We start from the raw sequence: 20,419 nt of genomic DNA, 5'->3' as shown, positions 1-20,419 counted from the left end.
CAGGTACTTTCGGATATTCTATCTCAGTCTTCACAGTAAGCCTACAGGGTTGGTATTATTCTCATTTACAGGTAAAGAAACACCACCTAGCTAGTATACTGGATTTCAAATTTCACAGTATGACTCAGATGGGCAAAAATGTAACGTTATGTCTCTATAAATGAACTCATATTTCTCAGGAGCCCGTCTTTCACTGATGGCAGGAAACATTCACTTTTTCCAATGAGAAGTGCTTCGGCCTCTTAGTCTTTTGTATAAATGTGAAGTAATTATTAGGAGGAGTCTGTCTTCCTCTCTCTTCATGTGAATGGTGAGTCCTGTTATGCAGATGTTCATGTTGGTCCTCTGTGGCTTCCCTGGTGCCTCCTCAGCTAAGTTTTTGGGCAAGGTCCTACCCTTGTACCCACAACCGAAGTGTCCACAGTTTCCAGGAAAATGATAGATCGTGGTGAGACGTTTCCTTTGCCTACCTTGACTCTAACTGAGGCTGCGGATGTGCCAAGACTCAGCTACACCCTCTGCCCACTCCTCAGTAGCTTTGGGATCTCCCATCTGCAGCCCTGCGATGAGGCTTCCTCTCCCCAGTATCTTGACAGACACGCCCATTCTCAACTATCCATTATTGGGGTAACATTTTCAGATAACGTCTCTGTCCTGATTGGAATCAAGAAGAGTGAGGGCATAGAGTGTTTGTAGATACAGTTCTACCCTCGTTCATTGATGGTGGGATTGTAAATGGTGCAGCCACTGTGGAAAATAGCTTGGGGGTTCCTGAAAAAGTTAAACATAGAATTACCAAGTGACCTAGAAATTCCATGCCTAGGTATACACCCTAGTGATATGAAAGCGAGGACACAGATACTTTTACACCAATGCTCATTGCAGTGTTATTCACAACAGCCAAAAGGTGGAAACAACCCAAGTGTCCATTAACAGTTGAATGGATAAACAAAATGTGATATGTACATACAATGGAATATTACTCAGCCATAAAGAGAAAGGAAGTTCTGATACATGCTGTGACATGGGTAAACCTTGAAAACATGCTGAGTGAAGTAAGTCAGAGATACAAAATGACAAATATTGCTTAATCCCACTTATATGAAATTTCTAGAATAAATGCTTAGAGACAAAACTTCATAGTGGTTACCAATGGCTGGGAGCAGTGGGGAGTTATTGCTTAAGGGGTACTGAGTTTCTCTTTGGGGTGATGTAAAACTTTTGGAAATAGTGGTGATATTAACACAACATGGTGAATATAATATCACTGAATTATACATTTTAAAATGGTTAAAATGGCAAACTTTTTGAGATATGTATATATACACATACACACATATATGTACATATATGTGTATAACCACAAAAACTTTTTTTAAGTATGCATTTCTAAGATATTAAAATGAGCCAAATTACATTTCCTGATTAAGTAGCTGCCAAAGTCAGTAAAGGAAAAGTAAAGCTGAGCAGCTTCAAAAATGCCTTGCTCAAAAGCAACGTTTGGTCAAAAATCGGTATTGTAATCAAATACTTAAATATGTAGTCTCTGCAATTTTATGTAGTTTCTGAAGTTTTAACCATGCACACAAAACAAAAATCTTTATTAATTAGGAAAGAACATATAAATCTATTAGGTGCTGTTACGGATATTAAGTGACATAATAAAAATATATCCTGACCTTAAGAATACATTTAACCAATGTACATTTTTGTTTTTCCTAAATCAATGAGTATGTAAAATGGCCCTCGACTCATGATAACCCCATGACAGGACGAAATACAGCCTAATGAAAGGTCCACTGAGACCTCTGTTGCTATCTGTTCAGCATCATAGTAACCCACAGCCCATCACTGAAAGACGATGGTGGCAACACATAAGTACATTGGCTGGGAATCAAAACTAGGTCTCCCGCATGGAAGATGAAAATTCTACTACTGAAGCACCAGCAACTCATGTAAAAAGCTTTCTCACCACTTATTTAGGAGGTTGTTTCAATGACCCAGACATGAAGGTGAGAGCCGTGCCTAGAATAATCACAGGATAAATGGGAAAGGAGAAATACTTTGACAAGTATAGACTGCCATGGAAAATTAAGAAAACCAAACCCGTTGCCATCGAGTCGATTCTGACTCCTAGCAACCCTGTAGGACAGAGTAGAACTGCCCCGTAGGGTTTCCAAGGAGCGCCTGGTGGATTCAAACTGCAGACCTCTTGGTTAGCAGCCAAACTCTTAACCACTGCACCACCAGGGCTCCAGCTGTGGAAAATACTGGGCTTTAAGTGTCTAGGGGAACAAAGTGTGATAGATCATTAGCCATGTGTTTTATCTGTTCATGTAATTAACGTGTGGCATAGTGAAAGATGATCTTCAAATATTGAGGGAAACCAAGTATTCTGTTTGCCCATTCTTTTAAATTGTTACTTGCTTTTTTAAAAGCAAATGTATATATATATTTTAACCATTTGGTTGTTTATATTATATAGCCATTTTACATACTTCGATTCGCCAGGATTTACTTTCAGACAAAGTTAGACTATTGTTGTTGTTGTTAGGTGCTGTCGAGTCAGTTCCGACTTATAGCAACCCCATGCACAACAGAACGAAACACTGTCCAGTCCTGAGCCATCCTTGCGATCGTTGTTATGCTTGAGCTCATTGTTGCAGCCACTGTGTCAGTCCACCTTGTTGAGAGTCTTCCTCTTTTCCACTGACCCTGCACTCTGCCAAGCATGATGTCCTTCTCCAGGGACTGATCCCTCCTGACAATATGTCCAAAGTATGTAAGATGCAGTCTCGCCATCCTTGCCTCTGAAGAGCATTCTGGCCGTGCTTCCTCCAAGACAGATTTGTTCGTTCTTCTGGCAGTCCATGGTATAGTCAATATTCTTCGCCAACACCACAACTCAAAGGTGTCAATTCTCCTTCGGTCTTCCTTATTCATTGTCCAGCTTTCACATGCATATGATATGGTTGAAAATACCATGGCTTGGGTCAGGCGCACCTTAGTCTTCAAGGTGACATCTTTGCTCTTCAACACTTTAAAGAGGTCCTTTGCAGCAGATTTACCCAATGCAATGCGCCTTTTGATTTCTCGACTGCTGCTTCCATGGCTGTTGATTGTGCATCCAAGTAAAATGAAACCCTTGACAACTTCAATCTTTTCTCCATTTATCATGATGTTGTTCATTGGTCCAGTTGTGAGGATTTTTGTTTTCTTTATGTTGAGGTGCAATCCATACTGAAGGCCGTTCTTTGATCTTCAAGTTAGACTATAAGTGACACATAACAAAAACCAGAATATGTCCCCCAGCTTGTAGAGGAGAAATCGTGAGTGGTGTGCAGTAGTGTATGCATAGAACTTCGAATTGATCATTGACATGTTTAAACTAGTTGCTGAGGAGTCAGTCCTGACTCATGGCAACCTCATGGGTTTCAGAGTAGAACTGCTCTCCGCAGAGTTTTTAATGGCAGACTTTTTCAGAAGTAGATCACCAGGCCTTTTTTCCAAGGTGCCTCTATGTAGTCTCGAACCCCCAACCTTTCAGTTAACATCTGAGTATGTTAACTGCTTGTACCACTTGGTGACTCTTGAGAATGTGTATAAGCTCCAATTTGTGTAAATTCTGGAAAGTGTCCTTGTAGTCCCATAAGTAGTGAAAAGAAGGCTCAAGGAAGTGCGCATCGTTTGGGAGGAATTAAGAGGGGGTTTTGGCTATAGGAAGTCCCTGGGTGGTTCAAACGGTTAACTGCTCGGCTGCTAACTGAAACCTCGGAAGTCCAAGTCCATACAGAGGCACTTCAGAAGCAAGGCCTAGTAATCCACGTCTGAAAATCAGCCACTGAAGACGCTATGGAGCACGTCCTGTTCTGACACACATGGGGTCACGTGAGTTAGGATTGACTGAGCAGCAACTGGTTTTTCTGGTTTTATTGGCCATAGGGTTTTTTGGTTGTACCTACCGTTACTTCAGAGCCCTGGTGGCACAATAGTTAAGAGCTTAGCTGCTAACCAAAAGGTCTGCAGCTTGGATCCACCAGCCGCTCTTTGGAAACCCTATGGGACAGTTCTACTTTGTTCCATAGGGTCGCTGTGAGTCGGAATCGACTGGACAGCAACAGGTACCATTGCTTTAGGAACTTTTAGGCCTTGGAAGTTGATCATCACCAACAAGCATGAAAAATCCTGTCTCCTCCCTCAGTGGTGGACAGAGTGGGCATTTCATTCTTGAAGTTGTTGAACCAAAATGAGATAAACAGCACTATTTATACTCTGCCATGTGTCAGCAGGCCTTTCTAGATGATTACGGTGATGTCTTTCCACCCTAAATATTTTTTACGAATGCACCGAGGAAGACAGATTTCTGTTATCTGTCTTTGATGGGTCATAATTTGAACTAGCACTGTGTTTTTTCCTCAAAATGTGCACCGTTGTGACATGGTATTTAATAATGTTAGGCTTATTGCTGCTGAAATAAACACAGCTGTAAGGAATGGTGACCCTCCTCTTAGTATAAAATGGCTTCCTCGTGCACTTCCCTAACTCTGAACATTAAGTTAATATTCGCGTGAATTTCTGAGCTCCTTCCACATCCCAGTCCTCCTCCCCCATGGAAACCCCGTGAAGAATACAACTTTTGACCGAATGACAGAGCATAGCAGGTGAAATTAGTTGCATTAATTTAGAATATGACAAAAAGCCTTCCTAAATCTTTGTCACAATGCAACGGTCAAGCAACATTAAACCAGAGTGAAAACAGATGAAGGAAAAAGAGTTCGTATTTTAAAAAGAAACATGGTGAACTACATGACTTACAGATTTTGAAAGGATCGTTGATAGGTGGGTAGCATGGGCTAGGGCAGTTTCCAACTTGGAGATTAACCTCTGCAGTTGCGTGTACCGTCTCATTTAGTCTCTGGATATAAAATTAACTGTTACAGTGGTTTCTTGGTACATTTTTGTATTTCTTGGAAAAGTGAGCCTGCCTTGCTAAAGGTTTCGTTCAAGAAAATAAAGGAGAAAAGGATGAGGAATAAACTACACATTTCTATGCAGTGTTTCTTAAGTGTATGTATTTAAACAACAGCATACTTTTTGCAAATTGGTATAAAAACAAACTGTCTTCTAAAAAGGGAAAGCCAGGCCTTGACCTTTATTTCCTATACCTTCATGACACCTCTGATTTATTTTGTTTTGTGTGTTCTCAATGGAAGAAGATCTGGTATTTATTTTTTAAGTTTAATTCTACCATTTTGGGTTATGGGAAAATAAAAGCTTTTGATAGGGTCAATCTAGCTACCTAAAAGCCCATGCTGTGTGTGATCATAATCTTGATCTTTGATGAGATCTGAGCTAGTAATATATTGTGATTAATCAAAATGGATTGTACTGCATGTAATATAAGTCATCTTCACAGATGGGATAGAGATTCAGAGTTCTTTTGAATATTTCTTTTAATCCCTTCTAGGATAAAATAGCTTTGGCTTTTTTACTTTAAATCAGATTTAGTCCACCAAGTAAATGAGTAGGAAGAAATTTTGAAGTGCAGTTTTGCTGGCCTTACAGGTCAAAAAGAAAGAAACTTGATTTTTTTAATTCTTGGTAGTATTTTATGGAACGCTTCATATGTTTTTTAAAAAATGTCAAATTATTAGTAAAATTTAACAAATAATCTTATTTATTTGTAGTTTGAGGAAAATATCTCATAAAAAAATATTAAGACATCCCATTGAACCCATTACCATTGAGTTGAATTCCGACTCATAGCTATCCTGTGGGGCAGAGCAGAACAGCCCCGTAGGGTTTCCAAGGCTGTGAATCTTTGCAGAAGCAGACTGCCACATCTTTCTCCTGCAAAGCGGCTGGTGGGTTTGCACCGCCAGCCCTTCGGTTAGCAGCCGAGGGCTTAACCACTACGCTACCAGGGCTCCTTTATTAAAACCTACGTCATGGAAAATAGTGTTGCAGTTTCTGTTATTTTCAAGAGCATACACAGTTTTTTTTTTTCCAGATTATCTTCTTTCCCTCTTCTCATTATAGATTTCCTGTCTAATTGACATCTGATAACAGAAAACTTTATTTTGGCAATTAAACCACCGAACTTCTAATACCCAGAGCACAGCGACAGCCAGAGGTTGCACACACACAATATTGACTGAATGTGTCTGTCAGTCCGTTGCGTGAGCTTTGACTGGGTTTTGTACTAGATCCACAGGTTGATTGATGAAGTTCCTAAACACGGCAGAGTGCGGCTTGGGCACAGGGCTGTGCACAGTTTGCCGTTAAGTGGCTTCCTGAGTTTAGGAAAATGTATTGACCTCTCAGCCTTAAGATTCCTTCCTTACCTATAAAAATAAGGGACCGAACTTGAGCCGCCAAACTGCTGTCTACTTCTAAACTCTGTGAATGCACAGTGAACAATTTACTATAACTCATACATCCCAAGGAAAACACCCTCCCGTTTAATTTAAGCACACTTAAGTAACTTCAAGTCCCATTATGTGTCATCCCCCTATGCCTTTAATGTATGCCTAAGAATATAATTGAAGATTTCTTTAGATTAAAAACACTCATTTGTGAAGTGGCCTAAAAGCCTGTGTAAGGGTCAAAAATTAAAATGATGTGGAGCTACTGGGACTGGGCATATAAAGGAGTCCCTGGGTAGTACAAATGATTAACACTCTGGCACGCTAGCCCTGGTGGCGCAGTGGTTAAGTGATACAGCTACTAACCAAAAGGTCGGCAGTTCAAATCCACCAGCTGATCCTTGGAAACCCTAAGGGAGGCAGTTCTGCTCTGTCCTCTAAGGTTGCTATGGGTCAGAATCAACTTGACAACAACCGGTTATGCTGACCAAAAAGTTGGAGGTTTCTTGGAGTCTACCCAGAGATCCTAGGAAGAAAGGCTAGAGATCTACTTCCGAAAAATCAGCCATTGAAAACCCTCTGGAACACAGTTTTACTCTAACATGCGTGGGGTCATCAGTGGTTGGAATCTTCATAGCAACTGGTTGGCGCTTACAAAAACATCGTGCTAATGCAAAACAAATCAATAATTGAAATACGTTGTTTACATGGTTTCCAGCAAGCCTCTTGCCTAGAAGTAAGATTTGGCTGGTCGCATAGTACAGCACTGAGCACATCGTAGACAGCCACAAATTGTTGGTTGAAGCTGTACTTAAATCTTACCGACAATTTACCAAGCAGCATTTATAAAGTGTGACTGTCAAACCAAAAAAACCAAACCCAGTGCCGTCGAGTCGATTCCGACTCCTAGCGACCTGATAGAACAGAGTAGAACTGCCCCATAGAGTTTCCAAGGAGCGCCTGGCGTATTTGAACTGCTGACCTCTTGGTTAGCAGCCGTGGTACTTAACCACTACACCACCAGGGTTCCCAATGACTGTGAAAGAGAAGAAAAAATCAGTCACCTTACCAGTTGTTGTTTTTTTTTTTTTTCTATCAACATTATACCAAACTCACAATTTCACAGAATAAATTATATCAAGTTGATTTACCTTTGTAAAGGTACCATTAGTCATAAGCCCACTAGGAGTTCCGGGGTGGTGCAAATAGTGAAGCATTTGACTACTGACCAAAAAACTGGCAGTTCAAACCCACTCCAAGGCACTTGGGAAGAAGGATCTGATGATCTGCTTCTGCAAGAGCTTAGCCTTGAAAACCTTATGGAGTGTAGGGTCCCCAGGAGTTGGAATTTACTCAACAGCAGCTGTTTGGGGGGGGGGGGTTGTTTGTTTGTTTGTTTGTGTACCACTGGAGCCTTAGTGGCGTAGTGGTTAAGTGTTTGGCGGCTAAACCAAAGGTCAGCAGTTCGAATCTACCAGCCGCTTCTTGGAAACCCTATGTGGCAGTTCTACTCAGTCCTATAAGGTTGATATGAGTGCAAATTGACTCCACGGGTTTTTTCAGTTTTATATACCCATTATATGTACCCATTATGTCCACAGGTGCTTCCTTATGATGGTAGGAAATTGAACAGAAAATAGAACAGCTATGATTTAACTGATCAGGCAGCCATTCAAGTCTTGCAAGACACGTTTTCTGAAAAAAAGCTGCTTACTAAAAGTGAATTAAGGGTTCACTCCGGAGCCACACATACTAGAGAACTCAATAAATGCACACTTATGACCACAGAAGAATAATTGAATAAGAGAACTGAAAGGAGCTGTGCAATTTGTCCAAACTGTTTATAAGCTTCCTATGGAGCAATGATTAAGGGCTGACTGCTAACCAATAGGCTGGCAGTTCGAAGCCACTACCCACTACCCACTCCTGGCAATCTGCGCATGTAAATATTTCAGCCTAGGAAAGTCCCATAGGGCAGTTCTACTCTGTCCTGTAGGGTCACTATGAGTTAGAATCAACTCAACAATGGCACACAACAATAACAGACTGGATAAATAACCCACATGTATTAAAATCAGAATGATTCAACATTTTTTTCTTTTATCTTTTGTTTTTGTTTTTCCCTATAGGAGACCTGGAGAGCCCCCATTAATAAAAGGCTGGCTTCCTTATCTTGGACAGGGGCTGAACTTCCAAAAAGCTCCCTCTGCTTTCTTAAAAACTCTTCAGAAGCAGCATGGTGATATTTTCACAGTTCTCCTTGGGGGTAACAATCACTTCCATATGTTTCTTAAATATGTCATAATGTCTCATTTTTTTTTTAATGTCTGTATGTTCTCTAGGCAAAATATGGAATATTTGTAATTGTTATTTTATGTGTAGAGCTAGTAAAAAAGAAAACCATGTTTTTTAGCATAGTAATTCTCACAGTAAAAAAGATTAAACTCTCCAGAGGATGTATGGGGAACCCCACTCTCCTGCCACCACCTGTTATTCTGTTTATTTTGTGTTCACTTCTCTTATTCAAGACTCTTATATAACCATATAACAGTAAACTAGAATGTATTTTTAATTTTAAAATGTTTGTTATGCTTTAGACTGTTATCCCTCCCACCTTTCCCCCCTCCTCCAAACATAACAGCAAGATTACTGTACACTTCAGACATCACAGATCATAAGTCACGGAAGAGAAGCCAGAATGTTCTTAGCTCTTCCTCCTTCGAAGTCTATGCTATCCATCTGTATCAGTATCCACTGCTGCATAACAAACCTCCCTAAAATATAATGGTTTAGAAAAGCAGCTGGACTTGCATGGAGTCACTCATGTGGCTATAGTCAGCAGGTAGCTTGATTACGGCTAGATGGTCCAAAATGGCTTCATCACATGTTTGGCTGGGCGTCCTTGTTCACATGGCCTTTCATTCTCAAGAAGGCTACCTTAGGCTCTTCCTTACACAGCAGCAGGGGTTTCGAGAGGGTGAGTAGAAAAAATCCAAGGCTTCTTGAGGCCTAAGCTCAGATGTTCCAAAGCCTCACTTCCAGGTCAGCTTACTGGCCAAAGCAAGCCACACGGCTAACCCAGATCCAGGGGTAGGGAATAGACTCTCCCACTCTTCGTGGGAAGAGTGGAAAGTCACCAGGGAGACCATGTCGAGTGATAGAAGGATTTATTATGGCTATCTTTTTTTTTTATCTTTGCACACAATCTCACACCAGCTTTTCGCTTAGACTACTTATTATCCATTTGCTCCTTCCTTTGCCTCATCCATCCCCTGGGATGCTCTCTACACTAGATCATCCACACTCCCTTGCCCCATGGCTTCTGGCTGAGTGTGCACTGGAAGGATCGGAAGTGGCTCCAGCTTCCACTGGGCTCTGGAAACACAGTGCACCTTTCTTCCTTTTCTTCATGAGAAAACTGAAGACATCAGATATGATCTCACTTAGATGCCCACATGTCTACCAAAGGTACCCATATCCCACAACTATCCCTACCACATTACCTCCAGTTTCAAAGAATGTTCAAGGCAATCTGTTTCGCTGTTCCATGACCCTTTCTCCTGGCACCTCTGGGCTGGTACTCCATTATTCATTCCTTTCACACAGGTATCTTCTTGTTTTCTCCCTTGATGTGTGTGTGTGTGTGTGTGTATGCACACACACATACACAAGTATACAGAAACCCTGGTGGCTTAGTGGTTAAGGGCTACAGCTGCCAACCAAGAGGTTGGCAGTTCAAATCGACCAGGCGCTATTTGGAAACAGGGCAGTTCTACACTGTCCTATAGGATTGCTATGAGTCAGAAGTGACTGGAAGGCAATGGGTTTTTTTTTTTTTTTTAATTACATTAAAGTGATAGAACCAAAATGATGGCACAGCTTAGTCTCTTGCTACTGCTTTTCTGTGCTTAAAGCACTTCGAGGTACCAAAATGTTTGAAATTTCCCCCTCACACGCCAGGCCCTCTTGTGCCTCCATGCTTTGTCTTGTGGTTCTTTGTACCAAAACACTATTCTTTACCTGGCTACCATGGACTCATCCTTCAAGATTTCAAGCATTAGTTCCTCCTAAAGCCTCCCCTGACCATCTCCCCTCCCTACTCTATGCCTGTACAAAACATACTATATACGTACAAAACGTTGCCTCTGAAACTTGGCAAAGTAATTAAAGGCAGAAGAAATTATTGTCTCTCTGGGAATAGAACATAGAATTCCAAAGCTGAGTAGAAAAGGTATAAGTGATTGCGCAAAGAAAGAAGCATGCATAAAAATGGTCTTGACAAGGAATACTCCAAATCAGTGGCAGAACCAGAAGGCGCAGTGTCATGGAGGGTCCGAACCACCAACCTTTTGGTTAACAGCAGAGCACTTAGCCACTGCGCCACCAGGGCTCTTATTTAATGTAATATTTGGGGAAAAGTACAAATACTTAAACTGAATGAAATTTAGTAAACACGGTGAAGTTCTGATACAAACAGGTGATACTAGTTTCGTCACAACTTACTTCTCTGCCTGGCGGCTGTTAAGTTTCCCCTAACAATAATTGTATACATTCTGATTTTAGAAAAATTGAAATCTACCAAAAAAAAAAAAAAGAGAAGTGAATCTTAGAAATAGAGGAAATGTGGTATATAAGCTAATCCTCACACAGCTCACCAAGATCCCTACCTCTCCAGCCTAGTCTCTTGCTTGTGCTCATGGCACCATTAATGCACCAAAAAAAAACCCAAACTCAAGCCCACTACTGTCGAGTCAATTCTGACTCATAGTGACCCTACAGGACAGAATAGAACTGCCCCATAGGGTTTCCAAGGAGCAACTGGTGGATTCAAACTGCCGACCTTTTGGTTAGCAGCCAAGCTCTTAACCACTGCACCACCAGAGTTCCATTAACACACCAAGCTGTTTGAAATTTCCCCCTCACATACCAAGCCCTTTCGTGCCTCCATGTTTTCTCTTGCTGTTCTTTGTGCTGGAATGCTGTTCCTCACCTGTCTGACGTGGGCCCACCCTTCTATACCGTGGTCAGCCGTCACTTCCTCCCAAATGCCTCCACTGACCATCTCCTCTTCCTACACTATGTTTGGTGACTCTTCTCCAGGCACCAAGTACTCCTGGTCTCACGTCTGTCATAAAATTTAATAAATGATAAATTTATTGCTAATTCCCTTGTCTGTCTCCATTCATTTTTCTCTTAGATCGTCAATTGCCAACATTTAGTTCAGAGCTCAGCACTAGCTGATGCACGATAAATATTGGATAAGTAAATTCTTAATACTTTAGAGCTGATGAAATACTATCCTACAAATAAAGACCATAGCTGGTGCCTCAAGTCTAAGTGACTTTTTGGCTCTGTAGTGCCAAAACTATACTCTTAAGTTAAAAAAAAAAAAAAAAAGTCATACTCAAAAACTATACTCAAGTTTTTTTTATTAAAAAAAATCTTTTTTCTTCATAAGTAGATACAACAAATTATTGAAATTTTCAGTTTTCCTTTTTTAATACATTATACAAATATAGCCTAAGATGATTAAGCAGAGATGTGGGTCAGATTTGAATAATTTTATTCACTTTTCAAAAACAACCAATTTCTGCTGACACTTGATAACTTCATCTTAGAAGCTGAGATTCTTGCTCAGTCTCTAATGTCGAAATAATTTGACCGTGGTTATGTTTTGAACCCAACAGTAGACAACCACCACTGAATATGTACTACTGCTTCCCTTTGCCGCTTCCTAGAGTTTGGCTAAATTTCTGCCGACAAATGCTGCTAACGTATAAGGTTCTAATGATCAGCTGGCAAAGTAGCTCATATGGAAAATACGAAACAAGGAACAGAGTCTTCTGGCCTTGTCCCACGACGTGATTTCAGTGGCTGTATGTTCTTGCATGATGAGCAAATGATTGTCATCCTGCAAAGTCTCAAGGGACACGGATGTCATTTTAATAAAGAAATTAAAGGGTACATCTTTTCATGAGAAACCACATAAATTCGTGACCTGTCGCGGAAAATAGTTCTCTAATTGGTTTTGTGTGGTGGTGCGGTGGCCCCTATTTCCTTGGATGTCACCCCAGAGAAGCTCCACTGTACATCATTGTCAACAGCTCAGTGAAATCTCCCTAATAAGAGGGGGACTACAGAAATGTGGTCAGCCTCAAGAAAACAAAAAGTTGGTTCATATTTCACTCCCACAACTAATATTACCAGCTTAAGATTAAAAAAAAAAAAAATCTATTGAAGACCCAGCTAAATGCAGACTTAGAAACCTTGTAATTATGGTAAACTTCTTTAAAATTCACATTTGTCTCATTTTTGTTAACAGGGCAGTTTTATTCCAAATAATCAAATAGTCGTCCTGAATTTTCATAGCTGTGTCTCTATATAGCACTGAAAGTTCTAAAATGAAAAATCAAAAATCAATTTGTAGTGATCTAGATGTCAAACTTCTTAGGTATAAGACATCAGGCTAAATGACTGATTTTTTTTTTTTTTTTTAACATTTACTGACATATTTCGCATCCCATAACTTCATCTTCCTATAAGAATTAATTCTAACATAAATGAAAAGGCCTTTGAGTTAGTAAAGAATTATGTAAGGTTATACAGGAACACTAGAGTTAATATCTTAGACCCAGTCAGCTCCTAAAAAGGAAAGAGAATAAAATTATCAGCAAAGAAGGCATTAACAATTTTGATCCCACTTCAAATAAATTTACTATTCAGAAAGATGATTGTATATTGTATTGTTTCAGAAGTGGGCTCCGTTTTGATATTTACATTTTAAACAAGGGTGAACTCTGAACTTCCTTAAATCAATATTTGTTTGTATGAGCTGCTGACAGCATCATTTCTTTTTTCAAAACATGGCAAAAGATAGTGTTTCTACCTTGGGATCTTTGTGAACTATGCAACATAACTATTAACACTTGGCAGTCATCTACATAAAATCACACTCTAGCAAAAATAACTTTTACTCTAAGAATACATGGCCTTCAGAATAACTTTTCAGGTTTCCTTTGTTAAAGAAATTTAAATTCGTTTTATGAATGTATATGTGTTTTCCTAACTGTCTGATTAAAGATCACAAAGAAACTCTTGATTTTGCATCTCACATTAGCAGATGGTGGACAGATGGTTTAAATTAATATTAATTTTGAAAAACTTAGCTTAAATTGTTTATACTGAAGATTAAAAGTTGGAAAGCCAGTTAACATCTCCAGGGTTATTAGTACTTCCAAATCCACTTGAAAAGTAAAATCCAGAAAATCAAAGCATCTACTTCTAAAAAAATCTGTATCTCAACCAGAAAGATAGTGAAAAAAAGTGGTGAAACAAAATGCCTTGTTGTTGAAAGGAAATAAAATAAGGATGAGAAAGAGCAAACGCAGACCCTAGAAAGAAAAGAACCTTAAAAAGAGAGAAAGAATTAAATGTACAAATTAATGATTTTTTTAAAGAACCTATGCACACACAAATGCTTATTTTAGAAGCAATTGATTAATAATTGGTGCTGACTAGAACCAATTTTTTCACATTCAACCTTTCTGTTATTGTTGTTAGGTGCCATCAAGCCGATGCTGACTCATGGCAATCCCAAGTGTGCAGAATAGAACTGCTCCATAGCGTTTCCAGGGCTTTGACCTTTCAGAAGCAGATCTCCGGCCTACCTCCTCTGGGTGGGTTTGAACTGCCGGTCTTTCGACTACTGGCTAGTTGAAATCATTTGTGCCACCTATGTGGCCTATTTCCTCGAGATATCTTTAATTTGAAATTAACCTCATGATTTCTTCCCGTATCTTCATCCCCAAGGAGATAGGGACAGTGAGAGTGAGAGAAAATGAGGAAGATGGTAAAGAGAGAGAGAGGGAGTTCATAATGAATTGTGGACAAAGCAAAAACTTTCACACGCGCACAGTCTCTGCTTCAGTAGGCCCAATGACATGTAGCACACGCTGTTATGGATGAATATGCTTCTGTCTTTCCACTTAGACTTGGATGAGTGTAGAAAATTGGTAGGAAAAAAATTCAAATATTCTCTAAAGACTGTGTGTTTTACAAACTGAATCTTGTATACACTTTCTGGGTTTTAGTGAATAATTTAAAATTACCCTAAAGATATTTACCAAAATCATTTCATTTAGTGCAAGGAGAAAGTTATGAATACCACCTGTGAAAATATACAGCTTTGCCTAAAATTACATCTTTTGCAGAATAAGAGAATTGACTTTTTTTTTTCAATTATTTGTCAGGCTGATACTGGCAATTTTATTTAATTAAGTTTTTATGGTAAAGCAGGTGTCATAAAATATGCCCAATTCCAGTTGATTCCTTTTTGAGCTCCCCAGAGAGGAAAAAAATCTAGTTTACTTTGTAGATGACAGCTTTGGGATCTGACCAGAATTAGTAGCTACTTCTAGCTTTATCCTCATGTCTACATTGGGCTGCATTATTAAACGAATCTAGGGACAATGGAGTAAATAAAATTTAAGTCATAAGACTCATTCTTAGAAAAATTTTATGGCATATATGCCTTCATATATTTTAAACACATATTTTAAAATTGTGAAAGAAAAACACATTCATTCTGTTTCTAGAATTCAATTGAAAATTATACAAAATTTTATCCTAAGCATTGTATGAAATTGAATTTCCTTTCTTTGATGCATTTTGAGTTACCATGCATAACAAGTGAGAACTTGTTCACCTAAGAAAGTTTGACACACACACATACACACGCATACACCAAGGGGGTGGATGAGGTGAAAACGGAAGTTTAAATGATTCTATAAACTTGAATGCCTAATTATTTATTGTCTTAAATGTGTGTTCTTGGAAAGGAGAGGCTTATTAAATGCCATTATTGAATAATATCTCCATGATACTTCTAATTAGAAAGCATCTTAAAATAGTACTGCAGGGAGGCGAAAACAGCATGGTATGGGGAATGACTTCTCACTCAGGTTCTGCCACTACAAATGGTAGCATGACTTTGACCCTTAACCCCTCTTGACTTTTCTTTAGTTCTCTCAGCTGATAAGTGCAGAGGTTGAATGAGACAATCTTTAAGGTTCCTGCTAGCTCTGAGAAACAGACCATAATATGACCTGTCTCATTGTACCTCCTTATGAGAATCATGGAGACCCTTGAAAAAATAGGTATTTGTGATCCCACTTCCATGCCTTATGAATCAGTATCTTCCAGGGATCTTTATTTTAACAAAACTCCCTGAGTCTTTTAATTAGATAAGGTTGGACAACACTGATATACGGAGAAGACCAAGTAGCACCTCCTCAAGGATCCTTTGTTGATATTTCCTGGCAGAATGAGACTTATTTCATTTTCTGCTTCCCTTCACACCTCTGCTATATCACTGTTCGTACTGATATAGCAATTTGTTTGCATCTTTATATATTAAGAGAGAAAGAGTCCAAGTGAGTTTCTGGATCTCAGTAAATGTTGAATGAATGGGTTCTAGTTTGAAGTCCTGTTTCAATTACAAATCAGTTGTGTGACCTTGAACATGTTGTTAAATCTCCCTGAGCCACTATTTTTTCATATATAAAAATGAAAATGCTGGCATTTGTAATTTGTTGTTAATGTTAAACTAGATATTTATTTGTGATTACCTGGTTCAGAATGCATCATCATCTATTTGAGTTAAAATTATTATATTTGACCAAAGCTAAAATTCAACCAAGTATAAAAAGAAAAAAATGAAGTATAATTATAAATAATTGAATGGCATTTACTACTTTGGTTTTGTTTTTCTTTTTTCTGTTTGTTTTATTGGGGCAAAAATATGAGAATTGTTTAAGTCAATGAATATGGAGAAAAAGGGTATTTCAGCAGTAGAGTACTTTAGATAAACATTGTTGTTTTAAACTATTTTTTTAAAAGATATTTGCCTTTAAATTTCTAGAGTTTTTCCAACATCTTCCATTTTAAAGGAAACATGTACTGGATCTTCGAATGAAATAGATTTTTATTAAATTTAGTGCCTTTCTAGATGTTATGTATTAAGGTTTTTCTAATCTTGACTGAATTCTTTTCAAATTTCAGGTACTTACTTTTGTCCTGTTACTAAATGAACTCATATTCTTATTTATTTCTTTTAGGAAAGTACATAACATTTATCCTGGACCCGTTGCAGTTCCAGTTAGTGACCAAAAATCCCAAACATTTAAGCTTCCAAATATTTAGTACTAAACTAATATCTAAAGTGTTTTCCATCGAAATGATGCTAACCAATCAAGAGCTGAACCATGATATTCATGTCTGCTATCAGTATTTGCAGGGAAAATCTTTGGACATACTCTTTGAAACCATGATGCAGAATCTAAAGCATGTTTTTGAGTCCAAATTACTCAAAACTAGAAACTGGGACACAGAACGAATGTTGACATTCTGCACCTCAGTAGTATTTGAGATCACATTTACAACTCTGTATGGAAAACTCCCTGATGCAGACAGGAAAAAATTTATTAGTGAGCTAAGAGATGATTTTATTAAATTTGATGACAAATTCCCATATTTAGTATCAGGCATACCCATCAAGCTTCTAGGAAATGCCCTGTCTTTGCGGAAAAAACTTACAGAGTGCTTTACACAAGAAAACTTAGCGAAGATGCAAGGATGGTCAGAAGTTATTCAAATGAGGCAAGACACTCTGGAGAAATACTATGAGCCTGACAACTCAGAAATAGGAGGTAAGAAACTTCTGAATGATTACTTGTCTAAAATAAAATAATTTACAATAGACCTTTGAAATAAAAAGACAAAATGGTGACCTTGAAATTTTTTATGCTCTTTCTAGTTGGCTAATGATAAAATGTTTTACTCTGATAATTGATTTTTTTTTTTTTTTTTTTTTGCTGAGGTGGTAAAACAAGATACTTAATGGTGATAATGAGAAAGAGGATAACTAAGCTACATTTACTCATTTTATCTCACCTCCCAACTTCCCGTCCCCCCATACATTACATTTTAAACTATTCTCATTAAGCAGAAAATTAGACTTCAGAAGCCTATTGGTCCTCATTAGCATGCACTGATCCTTGGCTGGGTCTGTGTCCTAACATCTTTTAATTAGCACACTGCAAATCTAATCAGTGTAATAAACGCTATTAATCTTCCTTTTCACTTATTTTCTCCCAGCACATCATTTAGCCCTTCTCTGGGCCTCCGTCGCAAACACTATTCCAACTGTGTTCTGGGCGATGTATTATCTTCTGCGGCACCCAGAAGCTATGGCAGCCCTGCGTGACGAAATCGACCGCTTGCTGCAGTCAACAGGTCAAAAGAAAGGGTCTGAATTTTTCATCGACTTCACCAGAGAACAATTGGACAGCCTGGTCTACCTAGGTAATTTATTTTTATCTATTATGAAGAAAAGAAGGTACCTCTCTGCAAACTCAGTTTATCACTCGTAGCTGTTTACCAAGAGGTGGCGGACACAGCTGCCTAATTGACATAATAACACCCATTTACATCAATTATATATTATGTAGTTTATAGCTGTAGATACTCTCATTGCATGTAAACATGAAGGCCTAGGTAATTAACTGTGCAAGGTATGCAAAAGGCTAAACTGATGCTTTGCAATTATATGAAAAAAAAAAAAGTTTATGCCTATTAAGTCATTTGATTCTGAGCATCTGTTGGTGTGTTGGTGCTTTCTAAATACTGCTGCACTATCTTGGCGAGAAAGGAATTTGGAAGTTGAAAAAGATAGTATTTCGGAAAGGCAAAATGTGCTTATTACTCCCTAATATGGGCAGATTTTCAGGCACAGATTAGGACATTGTCTACAGCTAGGAGTATGTGCTTCTCCAAAATACAGTAAAAATGCTTTCCACTGGAGGTTCATGATTTAAATCCTCTCAGAAAGAAAGAGAAAGAAGGGAGGGAGGGAGGAAGGGAAAAGAAAAAGCAACAAATACAAAAAATAGGAGCTGCTACGCAGGCAACATTGATACTTTATAAAATATTCATTAACTCATGAGATATGCATGGTCACTATTTCAGATATATTTGAGGTTGGCGAATTGTTTATCTAGCTTTACATAGGCCTGCCGTAGACAGTGACATGAGGTTTCGATCTGAGTAGATTGCATCCCCGTTTACTGGTATTGATAAGACTCTTCACCACCATATGGTGAATGAACTCACACTCCCCAAACTAAATTTAGTATCAATGAATTATTTTCTATTCCTTCTGTATGATCGTTCTTATACAGTGGTTTCCTTTAGGGTACAATATTCTAAGTCCCTTTGAACCAACACAGGAGTAAGTCTTTATATATCTCTGTTGCTTTGCTACTTTGGCAATGGAGGTGAGTATCTTAGCCTATAAAAACCAAACCAAACCTATTGCTGTTGAGTTGGGGGTCCTCAATTTTTTATCTTTTAAATTTGTGGTATGTTCCAGGTTCTTTGATGTGAACTTCTGGGAGCAAAGACCTCACTGGTCTTGATGAGTGTTGGCCATCATTTGGCATTGAGGATAATGGCCCATGTGTTCCAGAGATTAATCCCATTGGTCAGGCTAAGACCCATTAGGGGCAATCAGAGGGAAGCTTGGGTACTAGCAGCCAGCTGGCTTGTTCAATCAATTAGGAAAAAAGTGTGTCACCTTGTAGTTTTCTCTCTTTAGCATACATTATCAAAGGAGTTCTATATTTTTTAGAGAAATAATCCCAACATTATTAAATTACAAATACTCTATTTTTCTTTGTAGAATTTTTGGGGAACAAATGCAGAAGATTTGTATTCTAGATAGCTGTCTTCTCTTGGATACACAGTATTTTCTGGATAGAAGATTTACAGTTTCTCTGAAGACCTAGGTTGTATTTGCCAGATAAATAATCTCAATTGCATTTTATGAATCAGATGGTTCATACAGGATATATGTAGTTTTCTGTATATAGTTATTACTCTTAAAAATTTAGTTGAAATTTTTCAATTCTCTTCTTACTCTCAACCCCTTGTCAGTGAAAGATGAGATTATTTTTAAATTGTGGTATTAAAATTTTTAATTGACTGTGTCTGAAAAATGGCAAATTCCAGAGCAATAATTTGGATGCATTTAAGTCCATAGTTAGAGCTAGAGTTTTCATCCTTGGCGACCTCATAAAATTATAGCCGTAACTGTCAACAAATCAACAACAAAATTCCCAAGTGAGTTTAAATCCTTCTGGGTAAAAGCAGGACCTTTGCCGCCTTTGAAGGTAGATCCGTGTTCATCACTACCTCGCTTACCAGCAGAGGCCAGTGTTGTTCATTATGAAAATCTAAAATGATGGAGCTGATGATTATTTTCTGTAATGGAGCATGTATGTATCCATTCCAGAGGTAGAATGTTTTATGCAGATTGGAGCAAGTTTTATATATGAATCAATGACATAACAGATAACCTCTGCATCTAGTCATGCCTCAACCATGACTCTTTCCCTATATCAAAAGAGCACGAGCTATATTTGGAAAAGCAAGACTTCAACAGCATTAAATATTTAAAGTTTGATACATGTGAGGGTCATGTGCATACAAGTGCATGTGCCTACACTTGTCATCTCCTTAAGGAAAGATTTTTATGTATCTTAAGTATTTTTTTAGAGGATATTTTCAATTTTTATTATCATAAGAAAAAAGATCACGTTGAAGAAAGGAATGCTGAATTTTTTTTTTTTTTTTTACCAGGAAGGAGAATTTTTATATTGGTACAATGGAAGAAAAGATTTCTTTTTTTTTTGTAGAGAATTTTGCATCTCAGCATACTGACTATAAAGCAAGTTTGAGAAGGAAAATTAAAATGACATAGGAGTGAGTATCTTATTCCTGAACATAAATGATTGCTCTTGTTCTGAGTGCTCACAGATACGGAGACCAATAGGGCATAGGTTTACAATGATGAAAATCACCGTGTGTATGTTATTGACATTCGTGACCCAACCCGGTAACCCTCACATGTATCAAACTTCCACTAGCATCAATACACATCTAATGTCAGCAAAAACCAAAATGCATAGCATAGATTAGGCTTTTACATATCAAGCCTG

General features: G+C 38.3%; 1 protein-coding gene across 1 annotated transcript in view; it reads left to right on the top strand.

Annotated features, from left to right (window-relative positions):
- Nucleotides 1-493: 493 nt before the first annotated feature.
- Nucleotides 494-20,419, top strand: part of LOC100673174 (cytochrome P450 7B1) — a 40,878-nt gene continuing 20,952 nt past the window's right edge. Inside the window, exons 1-4 of the mRNA XM_023545739.2 lie at nt 494-627; nt 8,495-8,631; nt 16,481-17,071; nt 17,520-17,726. Coding sequence (XP_023401507.2) covers nt 494-627; nt 8,495-8,631; nt 16,481-17,071; nt 17,520-17,726 — 1,069 coding nt within the window. The remainder of the gene's footprint in view (nt 628-8,494; nt 8,632-16,480; nt 17,072-17,519; nt 17,727-20,419) is intronic.

Source organism: Loxodonta africana, chromosome 14 (genome assembly GCF_030014295.1).
Source record: "Loxodonta africana isolate mLoxAfr1 chromosome 14, mLoxAfr1.hap2, whole genome shotgun sequence".
Taxonomy (NCBI): domain Eukaryota; kingdom Metazoa; phylum Chordata; class Mammalia; order Proboscidea; family Elephantidae; genus Loxodonta; species Loxodonta africana.
Note: the sequence above shows the minus strand (reverse complement) of the source record. Positions and strands in the feature narration are given on the sequence as shown.